This window comes from Corvus brachyrhynchos, unplaced genomic scaffold (genome assembly GCF_000691975.1).
Source record: "Corvus brachyrhynchos isolate BGI_N302 unplaced genomic scaffold, ASM69197v1 scaffold246, whole genome shotgun sequence".
In the NCBI taxonomy this organism is placed as follows: Eukaryota; Metazoa; Chordata; class Aves; order Passeriformes; family Corvidae; genus Corvus; species Corvus brachyrhynchos.
In genome coordinates, this window is record NW_008238447.1 from 657,659 (window position 1) to 673,348 (window position 15,690).

A 15,690-nucleotide genomic window follows, 5' to 3' on the forward strand; every position below is an offset into this window, starting at 1 on the left:
AATTCATTAGTCATGGGCTATCATTTTTCGATGTAATTACTGTAATTTCATCAAGTGACATAATTACAGTAAATACTTTGAGTAATTACTATTCATATGGAAAAAAATATCTGGAGGTGTAATAATGTCATATAATAAAGTATTTATGATGTATAAAGACAAATTATGATGACATATTTACATCACATAATGGCGTGACATTATTTACATGACATAATGGTGTAAAATTCCATATTTACCTTGGGTGAGGATAATGATACAAAAAAAAGTTTCACTGATGTCATCTTTTGGTAATGATTACAAAGAGTTGCTCAGCATCCAGGTACAGCAAATTCAGTAACTGTCACCTTTTGAAGATAAATAATGTTCCCCCACCCCTGGAAATGCCACCAAAAGCCAGTGGGGTTGATCTGCTACCAGTTGAGGGGTGAAAGAAGGATTTATGTGCCAGACCTCTGCCTCCCATACTACAGAGCTTGGTCATGGTGGGCTGTAGGAAGAAAAGATTTTCAGCAGGTGTAAGAAAAAAGAAAGAGGTGTCTGAACTCTTTACCTATCTGAGCTATTCTTGACAGAAAAGGCAGGATTTGCCACTGGTTGTATAGTCCCCATTTTCTGAATCTGGGTCTTAACCTGCCTGGTGGAAAGGCTTGGTGCTTGGGACAGCAGCTGAAGACCAAAGGAAGCGGTTTGGCAGACCTGAACTGCTCTGACAGGCAGCTTCGGGGCTTATCCACTTGAATGCCTAAAATTAGCCAAAAATTTTATCTTAAATTCACTATGAATTCATCAGCAAATTGATGCTCGTCCTACCCTCTGACCTCCCAAAGATCTGAGGGCAGCAAACAGTTGAGAAGAATGCAAATAAAACAGCCATGTGTGTCAAAAGGAGGCAATACATTTGCCAAAAGAAGGGAATACATTTGCCTCAGTGGTGGGGCTGTCACCATGGGTCACAGCAGAAGCCATGAGACATGGCTGGAGCATTGAGCTTCAAGGGAAATGCTGGCTTCAGATTTATGTGGAAGTCAGTACATCTGGGTCTCTGTGCTAAACCACGGCCCCAGGAAGGAAAAATGGCAAATAATATGTAGTTGGAGAATAAATATAAATAGTGCATGAGGAGAACCAGAGTTTGCACAGATAGTCCAATTTTTGAAGCTTTGCTTCTGTCAGTATGCCACCATCCTTGCAGCAGCCTGTTTAGGGACACTACACACACCTGACCTGTTCACAGCACAGGGATATTTTATTTTTCAGTTCTGCGTGGGCGGTACCACTCTGTGTGTGCTGCCATTGGCCTTTCCCTCCCATTTACATGGTGGCTACAAGGCGAGGTGACTCCTGACAGATGAGTGCCATGACGTATCAGCCACCGCACTTACACCTTGGCCCAGGGTCTCTGAGCAGCCCACACAAACATTTTATGTTAAGGGTTATGAAAGCATCACGGTGGCTGAAGGCATACTAATAAAAGAACCATTTACTGATTTCTTGTAAACTACAGCAGCATTCATTTCCCTCTGTGGGTTACATATGGCTCTTCCTGGTCTGCAGGGAAAAAGGTGTTTTAGTGGGGCCTTACTGAAAAGCAATATCTTTTCCTCAAATCTGGAAGAAACACCATAAAATTGGTGTTATTCTCTGTACATCTGTGAATCCTAATAACGTCATCTAGGATATAAGGAAAAAGTAAAAGAACTGGATTTGGGAACAGAGTAACTCTTCAGGGAAATCTCAGGATAATAACACCAATGCTGTGCTGTAGATATTCAGGATATCTCACGTGTTAGAATCAGGTGTCATCAGTGTCATTTCTTTTTCAAGCAGGGAAGAAGAAGACCTGGATGCTAAGGCCAAAACACCCCACTTTTTTTTGTTTAAAAGAAGTCATCTGAGGATCTGATAGAATTTTAGATAAATGTTGTCTTTGGCTTTAGCTTGATAAGTTTCAATGCCATCATTAAGACACAAAGCAAACACCTATTGTCACTTAATAAGCATTGTCACATACATTGTCACATATAAGCACATGCATGTCATGCATGTCATACATGTTATCATAAATGCCTGTCATTTCTGTTTGCTTACATTCACAAAACCAGACCTTTTTTATTTCTGTAGAATGAACTACTGCTTGGTTTACAAACTTGCAGAGGTTTTGAATGGTGTCAGTAAGCCTCAGTGCACTGTAGACAATGTTCAATTGCTTGCCAAAGCCGCAGGCTAGGCTGGTCTTGTAAATCTTAAATCAGATCCTTGGAACTTGCAGACAAATCCAAAGACCAAGACCAAAACCAACTAACGAATCAAAAAAAAAAAAAAAAAAAAAGAGAAAAAATTAAATCAGATGCTCAAGAGAGAATATTCTTGCCAGTAACATGACAGAGTCAAGTTAATTCAAACTGATTCAAACAAGAGAGATGATTTCTTTTTTTTAGGATATTGCTGGCCAGTTCTGCATCCTGAATCTGATTGACATATGATACTACTAGGCTGAATGAAGACATTTTGCACATGTTTTTTCTTTAAAGAGAAATTGCTAGGGGTAACACTGGTTACTTACAACATGGAGACATGCCAAACTATTCAGAATGAGAGTGGATTGCTGGCTATTTCATGCTTCAAGGTTTGTAGAGCTGAGCTGATAATTAAGCATTCCTGACATCACCATGTGATCACATAGAGGGTTGGAGAAATGAATGGGAAGTGGAGGTTCCTACCAGGTGTGCCATTCACTTCTGTAAATGGGCATTTCCACTGAAAGAACTTGAATGAGCTCCTCAGTAGACTTTATGGGAATATCTTTGACTTTTTTAATAATTTCACCACAAAAAGTAATGTTTTGATGGAATTTTTTGACAGGGATTTTTGGATTTCTTTTTTTTTCTAATACCCATCTCTTTCCACTGCTGCTTTTAAATATTTTCCGAAGAGTTTGATTATTTTTTAACAATCTATACCTTTCAGAATATACTTTCCATATTTGGAGTTTTTGGAAAGATTTTTCTGAATGGAAGCTCTTCTGTCCCATGAGGTGTTGATGCAGTATTGAGAGCAATAGCAAATCATTTCATTATTTCTTATCAGCAGCCTGAGCCTGTAGAGGAAAGCTTGGGTGGGAAAGTCCTTAAACCTCTGTCAGCATTTAAGCTTTTTTTTCGTTTGTTTGCTTGGTTTTCAGGCACCATGATGGTTGATCCTCCTGTTACAGCCTGTTCACACTTTGGAGTATCTTCAGTTTTCCTCAGCCTTTGCATCAGATAGTTGAGCAAAAAAGTACTTCCCAGGTTCTGTTTAAAAAAACCCCAATGAAACATGAGTCGGACCCAAGACAGTTCTATTTGAACTTTCACCCTATTAATGCATATCACAAGTTTCCCCCCAGCTGGGAAAGAATCTGAGTTTCTGAACTACCACCATTTTCCTGAGGATGACATGGCATTAACACAGGGAGGGAGCAGGAGAAACCACACAAACTAAACCAGCTGGTTCGAACTTCACCTGGCAGACCCATGAGTATATGAGACTGGTTAATCTAAGTTTCCCCATGTTCAGAATGAAAGTTTTCTAGCCTTTTCCAGGCATTGATTTTACCTTAAATTGGACAACTCAAGCTCTCTCAGAGTCATCAATACATATTTTCATCAATGTGTCCTTATGTGGTTTATCACCACATTACCCGTGTTTGATCACTCTGTGCACTCATGCATGTCACTGCTTCCTTTTTAGTGCTTTTTGTGGTGTTTTTTGTCATGCAGGGCAAACTGAGAGGTCCCCCTATGCTGCTGAGCCCAGATCAGGGCCTAACATCTCCCAGGGATTCTTTGCCTCAGCATACACAACGTGTCAGAGCATCACGCCTGAATCTGCCGAGCGCAGTGACAGCGCTTGTGATGTGACAAGGCACATCAGATGCTGAACATGTCACAGAGCAACAGCAGGGACAAACGTGGGGGGATGGAGAAAAAACAGTGAGTGGGGAAATGGAAATACCCCTGCACCAACTCTGCTGATGGTGACTTGTGCCCACAGAGTGGACATTGCCAAGAGACTTTGGAATATATCCACATGCTGGCAGCAGACAGTGCCCACCACGCCATTAACACTTGTTTCTAGTCTTTTCCAAACTGCAGATTGTTAACTAGCAACTAAAACTTAAAGAAAGTCTAAATGCCTATAAGTGAAACAAGGCAGAACTCTGCTTCAATAAACTTAAAAAGTGGCATTGTGAGGTTTTTTTGCATTGTATTTTGTGAAGGCATTGGCTTCCAGATTGTGTTAACAAAAATATGTTGTTTGACAGATATCATCTCAGCAGACAGGTTGCCTAATCTGTTTTATTGACAAATTGACTTATTATTTGATCAACTTGAATATAGTCTTCAAGATATACTTCTATTATAAAAAAGTACATGGAACAGAGAATAATGTGTTTAGTCCATCATCTGCTTTCAGCTGTCATTTAAACATTGGTGTGTCTGTAAGAAAAAAGTTATCCAGTTGTTTTGATCATGCTGTCAGAATTGTCTTTATTGTCTGGGGGGAATGCCCATGTAATTTCTTCTTCCTTGATACGATAATATATTGACCTCCCTCATTCAGTCAGAAGAAAGCAGGTTACGGTGGCTCTACCCACCACCTACATGAAGTTTCAGATTCTATCAGAAGAGAAACAAAGCATCTCTGGGAGCCAGAATCACTTATACTTCACTTCCTCTGTCTTTTCTTTCAATGGGACCAGGAAACAAAGTGAAGTTAAAAGGTTTCCCTCACTGAAGTCAGAAATGCTTTAAAAAAAAAAAAAAATTCTAAGCTGTTGTGTTGCTGTCTTTTCATTAAGGGGGACGAGGGTGGGCTGTTGGTTATATTTATTTTAAAGTCAATAAGTTCCACTTGAAAAGTTTCAAAAGTATAAAGGATATAAAATAAGTAAGATCTGTATGAATTCAGGTAACAAGGCAGATGTGACAGCTTTAAGACTGTTCTTCAGCAGATTGTTTTGGGAACCTTTCTTGTATCCTCACCTTTGCTGCCTGGTTTTGATGGGAGAAATCCTGCTCATCCCTGCCCTGTAGGGCTCTGATGCACAGGCACCAAGTGAATGAGAAGATCAGAGAAGATTTAAACCTGGACCTACAGAAACAACCTGCTACCTTTGTCTGTTTGCTCTTAATACTTGGGAGCAAGGCAGTCACCAAAAAGACCTCCTCCATTTAGTCCATTTCTGGGTGTCCATCCCAATTTGTCTGTTTACACTTACAGTAGGTGGATCAGCTCTACTAGGGGTAATAAAAAAGACCCTGATTTTGTGATAAAAAATCCCTCTGGATTCCAGATTATTATCAATATTAAAAATCTTAGCCCTTTTAAATCAAGTGGAATAGACTTTTCATTAGGAAAGTAAATGCACAAACTGAATTAAAAAAAACCCTTAAGTTGTCAATACAAAGGAAAATTATTTTCTTCTTCTTGTTTAACTCAGTGGGTAAATATATCCTTAGAGGGAAGTTGAGCAGGCTTTTGATGCACAAAATCTGGATTTTGATAAGAAGAAGCCCCCAAAAGAAGCCCCAAATCCAAACAGTTACGTTAAAAATAAGGGAGCTCTAGGAGTGACAACAAAACCAGACCCTGAGCTGTACAATCCCTGGCCTCTGTTTAGCAAAGCACTGATCTAGCTAATGGAAACCTGGCCAGAGAAAAAACCAAACCCAAATCACCCACAATTTGCTCATCTTTGGGGGTTTTTTCCTTCCTATTTTTTTTAAACTGCGGACGTTTAATGCCATGCTTGTCTGAGAGCTTTTCCTGTAGCTAATAATACTTTGCACTGTAGTGCTTTTAATCCAAAGATCTCAAAGTGCTTTGCAGGCATTAATGAATTAAACCTCATAACACCCCTTTGAAGTAGGCATTATTATAGCAGTCTTAGAGATGGGCTGAGTAATTTTCCTGAAGTTGTAGAGAAAGTCCCTGACAGAGTCAGGAATAGCTGCCGAAGTCCTGCGTCTCAGCCGCTTCTGTAACCACTATGCCATTCTCCCAGATTAAGTCTCTTAAATCATTTTAATTTTAAATAATTACTTTGATTTACTTACTGTATTAAAGTCATATCTCTGTTAAATACAAGGGGAGGCACTGATTTATCCTTGGTGGGTTAGGCATTCAGTGCCTGTGGAAGTTGGGCTGATAATGTGAAGTTAAACTGACACAAATCCCTGTGTGGGGATGCTTTGCAGGGGGATAGGAGGGGCTTTGCAGGGCTTAGCTTGAGCCCCGTCTTCAGGCACAAACACTCAGTGCTCCATCAGTACTGCTGACACCCACCCCAGGCCCTGGTGCACCAGTGTAGCTGCCTGAAATTACCAGTAGCGTTTTCCAGGGGTGATAATTTGCACTAAAAATGGTCCTTCTTATGGCTACAACTGTGCCTATGCCAGCAGTTTACATTATTTGGGATACACCAGCCCTCCTCTCTGCTTTCTGACATTGCTAACTAAGACTAAACACACAGTCGAGATTTAAACCAAGTCTAACTTATGTCAAAAAGCCATTCAAACTGCAGCTTGAATTGCCACCCAGGGCTGGCAGAGTTTTAGCTAAACCTTAAATTCGTGCTTTTAATTAGGTTTTCAATTATGTATGTACCATTCTACTGTCATTTAGGCCCAACTCTACGGAAAGTCTTCCTGCTTGAAGTATTTTAGGTTTTTGTGGAAAGAAGCATTTTGGTGTGACTTTAACCTCTTCGTAAAGGCTTGGCCTCCACAAGGAAGGGGTGAAGGGCAGGCCTAATTTTGGTCAAAGTAACATTCCATGCTGCCTCTGGCAGCAAGTTTAGAAGCGTCCTAAAAGGTAAATTGCAAACCTGCAAATAACCAGCCCCATAGTCAATAAATTATTATTCTCATGTCAAGCAGTTTCCTCTGATCAGGTTAGTGGGTGGGAATCCCCCATCACATCCTCTTCAGCCATATGGAGCTGGGTGGTGGTGACAGCTGAATTTGTTGGACGTCCAGAGCTCTGAGCAGAATCTGTCTGTGATGGTGGACAACTCTATCTGAGCACTTGGTCCTCTCCCTGCTTCCCTGGCCGCAGACACCTGCTGCTTTACCAGCAGAAAAAAACCACTGAAAACCAAAAAAACCCCAAACCACTAAGCACTAGCAGATCTCTCAGGATCTCAGGATGTTGGATACAGCCAGCCATCTCTTAAGGCTGGATATCCAAGTGGCCAGGCCAGATGTGGTGTAAGTGAGGGTGGGAGGTGTGTAGGTGTGTGTGGGGAGTGGGAACACGTGACCCACCCGAGCAACGCCATAAGGCCATGACCGCAACGATGAATGCAATGTTTGCATGACTGAAGGTTGCACAGCAACAGCTCCAAATTATACTTGGGAATCTGCAGGATTTCTTCTGCATTAGCTTAGATCAAATTTACTTACCGGAGAAAAACACTCACAGAACTCCTGCAGTGCCTTGCAAATCCATCCCAGAGCAGGGAAGGCAGGCTGCCACCCCTGTGCCCTGCACGGCTGCTCCAGCAGGGATGTGCTGCAGCTGGGGCACAGCTGATGCTCACAGGGCTGCCGACACCACCAGCCTTCCTGAATAAAGCCAAGGATTCTACAGTGCTTGTTTCTTTTGCCTGTCTTTGTTGTTATCTCCCAAGAACCTCTGATTCCAGTGCGCAAGTGCTACCCTAACACCACCAGACATGAGCGGAGCATCCCAGGGACTGAAATTAGCTACTCCAACTCTCTCGCTAGTCTCAGACACCAGATTACTTAGATAAACATGTTCACAGGATTTTCTGTACCTTTACAGCATGTGTTTTCCACTGGCTGGCCTGACAGACGCTGCCTGCTCTTCTCCCACATTGCTTTCCTACAGTATTGCTGAATATTTATTAACTGAGAGCTTATTGACAAGCTCCCATGCATCCTTTTCTCACTGATGCCAAAGTCACAGCACTGAGTTTCCTCGTGAGGCACATACGCTTTCCATAACCTTTCATGGCTTCTGCGGGGGGTCTTTTCACTTTCCTACACACACAGAGCTCGGTATGTTACTTTCTTGGTAGGAATGCGCTAATTGTCACATGTCTTTCTTTTTTAAATAGTTTAATGTCATAATTATCCTTATTTTCTTCCTTCCTGCTACAGGCAATTGCTGGAATGTTTTAGAAGTTTTTGAACAAAAGTCAAAAAAACCAACCAAAAACCCCCCACAGCCTTAAGGACACTAGGAACTATTTTTTTTCCTTCAGCTGCATACTTAGGATTTGTCTTTCCTGGTTTTGCAAAGCCCAGCCTTACCCACACATATTACAGTTTAGATGTATCTTCAGCGTAGATTTTCTCAGGTTCTCCTTGACATTTTTCCCCCACAGATTTAGGGAACATTGCTGTTTCTGTCAGGTACCAGCCCCACCACAAAGGAAAAAAAAAAGTCACTCCATCTCCGTGTAAGATGGTGAGAAGACCTTGCCTGTTCAGTCATGCTCTGGTCCAGGTGGGCAATGTGTGCCATGTCAGCACCAGACAGGTGCTCCCTTCATCACATGTTGCTGACAGTATTGGAAAAATTGATTTTGACGGGTTAAACGATTCTGGCTTTTATTGGACACCATCATATGGTTCTTCTCAAGCCCATTTCCACTTCTGCTGGACAGGAGCTCTGTAGGTGCTCTAGGCTGCATCAGGAATCTGCCAGAACAGATCTCTTGTTTGCTGGAGGGAAGTTTCAGGTGCCACCCCGCTCAGAAAAAGCAGAGAGGACAACCTGGCAAGCCAAAGAAGTGGGAACAGGTTTGTAGGATCTCCACCAGCTACCTCCTGCTTTCCCAAATATTGCCTTTTCCCTTTAGGAAATCTGGAACTACAGAGTGGCATCTGTCAAGCCGTAGGCACTTGAGAGTAAGCACCCATCAGAATAACTTACTGTCAAAAACAGGTACAAATTCATTTCATCCCACTGCGTGCCATATGCTGCTGTCAAAACTTCATGAACTGTTTAGGCAGCATGTTGGGACATTTTGACTAACTATGAGCAGAGCTATTTTTTTCATAGCTTTGTGTCACTGGCGTTTATAATTGGGTATTTCCCTGAACATGCTTTGGTCTCTGGGCAAACAAGCCTGTGGCAAAAGAACATAGCCTGGGAAGGTGGGCATGGGACAAACCTCTGGATTTGGCCATCCGTTTATTGTCCTGACAATGAACTGGAAATTGCACTGTACCACACTGTTCAGGGACCAACTTCTCCTTCTGTTTTAATGCTAATATTTGAAAGATGGGGTGATCTTTTTGTCCTGTGATTTGATGAAAATCTTGAATATTGGAGCAGACTGGTAAGCTGAATCTAAATCTCATTTTCTGCTGCTTGAGCCCAGCTGTTTTGTTCTCTTGACAGGAAAATGTGCTAGCATGCCCTTTGCTATAATAAGTGGGAAACAGACCACAGGATAGGTAAAGAACACATTTGCTGTTTTATTGGTGCCTTGCAGGGCAGTAATACTGAAAAAGGGGAATGCAAAAGAAACAAAAACCCAAAAACCAAAACCAAAAACCCAGGATGGTGGCAATCCACATCGTATTTTTTTTAAAGAGTACATCAACTCCCGGTTTTTTTCATTTATTGTGGCATGAATGATAACATAAAACCAAAACATGAAAATATACAACTTATATTACACTATGTGTTATGAACAAAATAGAAATCTATAACTCTATGTTATATTTACATAATTATTTCTTTTATTAAATTTCAAGTGAGATGGTAGGTTGCACATACTTTGTTTTAAGCTCCAGGCATTTGATTGTCTCTATTTCTTTTCTATTTTCATTTCACTTGTAAAATCCAAAACGTTAGAAGGAGTAAGAGCTTTAGAGCCAATGGAGCTATATAAATACTGTTTCAGCAAACCAGTGACAAAAAACACTGGGGAGTAGAGAAATCAGTCAGTAGAAAAAACGAACTTGACATGTTCTTCAATCTGGGAAACTGACAAGATAAAGTCGAAAAAATGTAAATATAAACCAGGCTAAACAGACAGCCCATGCCCTGTGAATTGAGGATACACTTGAATCCACATCTAGTGAATTACACAGTTATTTGCAAAATGGAAGGATAGTTCTACTGAGAAGTGGGCAGACAAAGAAACTTCCTATCCCATACATCATGCCCTGAAACATCCAAGATACCACACAGTTGCCGTTCTTTACAGCAGATGAATTCTTGCTAAGGAAGACCTACGTCTCCACGGAGTATAATTATTTTTGATGTTACAAACGTGATGTCAGAGGCTTCTTCAGGGACAGTAACAGCTCATCTCTTTGGATTAAAAAGAAAAAGCTCTGAAAATGTGCTGTAAAAAGGTTAAAGACAATTTACTTTCTAAAAAATGATTTAATTAAAGACAGTCTACTGCAGTAACCAAATCTTTGAAATAATGTCTTCGAAGACATTCTTCCATATGCATTCATAATAAGAGGATTTCGTTACAAAACTAATTAAATGCTATAATAATAGCTAGTGTTCTTTTCTGGGGGCCTGATTAATATAGCGGAACGGTTAAATAAAGATGTTAAATGCACTTAAAAATCCTATTTTACTAATATAAGGCATGAATAAATGGAAAAAAGGATATACTCTGTGTTATTTAATTGAGCTTAGAAGCAAGTGCCTCAGTTTTTTTCCTTTTTTCCGCCCCCTTTCCCCACTGGTGGCGATGTTCTTTCTCAAGCCCACAAGATGCATGGTGGATCCCCCCATTTAGGAGGAGGTGGCCTGTACACCCCGGCCCAGGCAGCTCCCCAGGAGCATCCTGGCTCACCAGGCTCCCAGGGAAGAGGGGAACAGGGCCCACCTCAGCATTAGGGCCTCAATGAGCTTTTAGGTTAATATGATCCTAATCTCTTCTAACCTGGTTTTCCTACATGCTCCAGGGCACAGAACCCAGGAAAAAAAAAGAAACAAGACAAGAAGATATTTTTATAAATGCATGTTTTGCTTTGTTGTTTTTTTAGGGTTCTTTTCCCCCAGGAAATTCAGGCAGGACAAATACCCAATTTTCAGATCTGATCTTCTACTGCTGAAGGATATATGGGTGCTCATCCTTGGACCTAAAAAAGCCATTAGCACGGGCATTAAGTATTTTGCTGGTTTGGAACCCCAGAGCCTTTTTAAAAAATTTATGTTTTCATCTTTTGGCCTTTTTTTTTTTACTTTTTAACATTTCTGCATTGGTTTCAACATCCCCATTGTAGAGGAGGTGGATAGTCCACTAAAGCAACCCATTCCCAAAGCCTGAGGGAAGGCTGGGGTGCAGTCCCTCCAAAGGGAATGTGTATGGAACAAAATCAGCTTGCTCAGCTGAGCCCTGGCTGAGGTGGTGCGAAAAGCATGGGGGTCCTGGAGAAAGGCTCGGTCCCACCGTGCCCATGGACACCAGGCTACCTCCAGGAGTGGCTCCCGCAGAATTCAGGACTGAAACTTGGTCCCACTGAAGTCCAAAGGCCTCCTTCCCACTGACCTTTTCCAGCCCACGCCTCCAAGACTTGCTCCAATCCCACCCGCCACAGTGGCACCTACCTGGAGCTAAAACAAAGTATTCCGGTAGCCTGAAGTGACACAATTAAACCAGATAGTCTCTATAACATGGTGGAAATCAAGCATCCAGCAAATGTGAGGTGAACCCACAAGAGTCAGAAGTAATTTGTTCACAAAGACAGGGAACAAATTTAAAAGTTTAAAAAAAATAAAAGGAGCAAATATCTGTTTTCACATTGTACATAATAATGATATAAAAACAATTGTCTATTTTTTTTCCTTCTTATCCAAACAGAGTGCTTCAAAAAAATTGGCTCTAGATGACTGGTGTAATTAAATAACTAAAATGAGTGATGAGAGAGCAGAAGTTAATTAAGATTGAAAACAACACTCCCATTAATTCACTCCATCATAATAAACATCAGAAGTTGACATGGCTGGGGCCAAAATTAAAATAAAAGAAAGAGAAATGGTGTGAGCAGAAGAAGAAGCGATTTGTTTTCATATGTATATCTATATATTTATATATATATAAAAAGGAAAGGAGGGGAGGGGTATCCATTTTAAATAGCCTAACAGCTTCATTTGCTGCACTGCCAAATTAGAACAGAATAAAATAAAGTTAAAAAAGGGGGGGTGTAAAATAAATTATACATAATTTACTAATCTGGGAACAGCTGACCATTATTATTATTATTATTATAATTACCATTCAACACTAGCAAGAAGAGGCAGTTCAACTGAAAAAAAACCCCCCAACACAGTCATAAAATACAAACAAAAAAGAACCCTCTCTGACATGGAGGATATGATCAGCTACTCCAAGCATAATTTCAGAGCAAATCTTCTGAGAGAGAGAAAACAGAAAAGAATGTTTCAAAGCAGAGGTGGAAATCAAAACAGGAAAAACAGAACAAAAATAAAAGAGATGTAGCAGGATAAAACTATCATATGTCCAAACCGCTTGTCAGAGTATTGTCCTAAGTCTTCAATGGCATTTGCTTTTTGCTTTGCACAAGGTCTGCAGAGGTCAAGTTACACTTCAAGTGGGATTTCAAGAGGCAAAGAAAGGCATTCCCCCCTTCCCAGTCTCTCCTCCTGCCTGCCCCATTCATTCTGCGCCTGGCTGATTGCATTGAGGGCTGAACTTGCCTGATTAAGGGACTGTTTGCAAAATCAGTGCTGCCAAATAGTGGTGACCAGGGTAGTGGTGAGTGCTTGGGCTGGGATCTCACTGCCACTAAGATGCATAGGACTAATTTTACAAGTTAGGGGTGATAACAACAGCAATGCATCTCCCTCTGGGAGTAGGAATTTACCAGGAAGCAACATAAAGTTGGCAACCTCAGTTAAAAAACCAATTCAGAGGAAGGTTTTTGCTTCAGCACGATCCCAAGACCTTCCTTTCCAGGGCACAGAGCAGCTCCCAGATAGCTTCCTCAACTGGTTGTGGTCACCCAAGGAAGACAAAACTGCCCAAGCAATGTAAGTGCTCTACAGCAACACTGAAAATATTTCAGCACAGGAGGATAATTTTTCAGTTGTGAGAGGCAGCAGTGAGGGAGACGGCACTGCAACTGTTTGAATTCTTACAACTCCACTTTGAATATGGAAATCTCTTCACAGCTATTAGCCTTCCTTCCTACATGAAGATCCCACTGATAAAAGAAGGATTTCTGCCAGTGCACAGGAGAAGAAAAAGTCAGTTAAAAAAAAATTGCCTTTTGAATCAGAAATCAGTACTCAACTACCCTGAAGGTACAAGGTCATTAGAACTGGAGCCAGTTGGTGGTAACTTAATTATGCTCATCAAGGAGGTAACATTTTCAGTTGCCGTGTCCTGTGCAGAACAAACCACATTTGGACAAGCCTTTTTTATGTTGTTTATGCTGCCACTTGAAGTGTAAACTAAAAGTAAAGGTTCCTTACAGACCAAGTCATTTGGAGGGTGCAGGACTTCATTCTGGAACATGCTTTTTGCTCACAATAGTCCAAGATTATTCTTATTAGTACCATAAACACGCACACATGAAAATCCAAGACCATAAAATATTTTTTCTCTAAATTTCTTATGTCTCTCTCTTTTTTTTTCACCTGAGAACAGCACCTACAGTTTCCTTTAAAAAGCAAAAGCAGAACCAAAAATATATGTCTAATCTCACCAGCTGCTGGTATATCAGGTTTTTCAAGGGATTGTCTAAGATACAACACTGTCCTAACTTAAGACAGAGCAAGAAGCAAAAGAAAAGCCAAAGAAAAACAGAGGAAGAAGAGATCAACCTAAAAAACAGCAATTTGGACTAGTTCAGCGCTTTAGTAGAAATTTGGCACTTGCTCAAAGACTCAGTATGGTGTGCAACTGATGAAGAGAAGTCCTCTCTTGAAAGGAAATAATTGCTTGTTGGGGTTAACAGAAAGACTCCCCACTTCCTTCCTTGCCAGCCACGCGCACAGGCACGCACACACACACACTTCTGACCCAGATTTGACAGGGAGGAGGAGGAGGAGGAGACAGAGGGGGTTAAAAGGACTTTTATCTTTTTTTTTTTCCTGTCAGGTGCATTACCAAAAAAAAAAAAAATTATTTCTCTTTAAACTGTAGCACAAAACAACAAAACACATTCACAAGCCACTTGTTGGCACTGTGTACCTGAGTGAGAATTTCTAGAACATTGTAGAACAAACAGCCATAAAGTTTATTTGAAAAAAAAATAATAATAATAAAAGGTCGACGGGTAAGACTTCAGTGCTTGGGTATAGCAGCTGAATTACTGGCATTATTTTACCCATAGCTTATATCATTCTGTTGTTGTTGTCGTTGTCTTTGTTTCCTTTCTTCTGAGCCTTTTTTCTTCTGATGCAGGCTGATGTCTATTAGTCAGCTGATGTCCCAACTAGTTAAGACTAACAGTTAAAGTAACAGTCAGTGTATGAGAAAGTTAATGTGCTTGGCCACTGGCAAGGGTAAACCAGATGGGGCTTTATTTTTTTCTTTTCTCCTTGAAGTCCTGCAGGTCATGAGACATTGGGACCCCAATCAGTTGGCTTGCCCCGCAATGTGGTTTTCACTGTCACTGCCATAGTCCGCATCGGGGTCGTCCTCCTCCTCATCGTACTCATCGTAGATCTCTCCGTTGACGTCATCAGGCTGCATCTCCTCCTTGATGTGTGGCTCCTCGCCCTTGATTCCATAAGTGCTCTGGATGACGGGCATGCCAGGCTCTGGGCTGCTGGACACGCTCGAGTGCTCCGAGGGCAGGTGTGGGGAAGGCATTCCCGCCATGGCAATGGCTCCTGGGTACACTACACCCGCGGTGGCAATGGGGATCTGTGCTTGTTGCCTGACAGGAAGAAAAGAATAAAAGGAGTTGGAATGCTGCATGGAATAAAAGGAGGGTAAGTTCAACAGCATATATTGTTGGGCATGCAGAGGAATTCTTATATCAATATTCCAGACTCACTAAACGATGCTCCACAAATGAACATCAAACCCAAATCAATTCCACTGATAAGAAAACCCAATCTCTGTTAACATCCCTAGCCGTACCTGAACTACACAGCTTCAGCTTGCCTGCTTGGGGGTGAAATTCTTTTCTGGATCAGCTGGGTGCCAGCCAAAAATAAACATTCTTGCCAACTGTGGACCAACTCAAAACCTGTATATTTTGAAAATCTTCCTTTTAAATAATCCAATCTGCTATCAGGACTAGACATAAAAGTCACAGTAACTAGACATAAACTGCCAACAGGAGAGAGGCAGCAAGGTCTAGGTAGATTGCACAGGAATGGGAAGGTGCTGCAGAAAAATGCCACCGGCTGAGGAGAAAGCAGAGACAATGTTTACTCCACATTCATTCAGAGACCTGGTCATTTCTAGGGAGAGGAACAGCGGGCTTTCTGGAGCTAACATGGGTTTGTAGGATGGATCTCTAAAGGCCTCCCACTGGAAAGCGATAGTTTCCACTGGGAGCAGCCCTTGTGAAAAGCAGATTCTTTGAAGGAAGGTGGATAAAATTGGGAAAAGGCAGACTTAAAATGGAAGTGGGCATTATTTAAAAATAAATAAAAAGCAAGCCAGAAACATGAGCATTTGAGAAAATCTTCTACAGATGCCTTTATACAGCATCTAAGCCT

The 15,690-nt window shown here is 41.3% G+C and overlaps 1 protein-coding gene across 12 annotated transcripts in view; it reads right to left on the reverse strand.

Annotated features, from left to right (window-relative positions):
- Positions 1 to 9,470: 9,470 nt before the first annotated feature.
- Positions 9,471 to 15,690, reverse strand: part of SOX5 (SRY-box 5) — a 601,783-nt gene continuing 595,563 nt past the window's right edge. For all 12 annotated transcript variants that reach the window (XM_017736702.1, XM_017736703.1, XM_017736705.1 and 9 more), the window contains one exon: positions 9,471 to 14,897. In XM_017736702.1, coding sequence (XP_017592191.1) covers positions 14,594 to 14,897 — 304 coding nt within the window. In that variant the 3' untranslated portion in view covers positions 9,471 to 14,593. The remainder of the gene's footprint in view (positions 14,898 to 15,690) is intronic.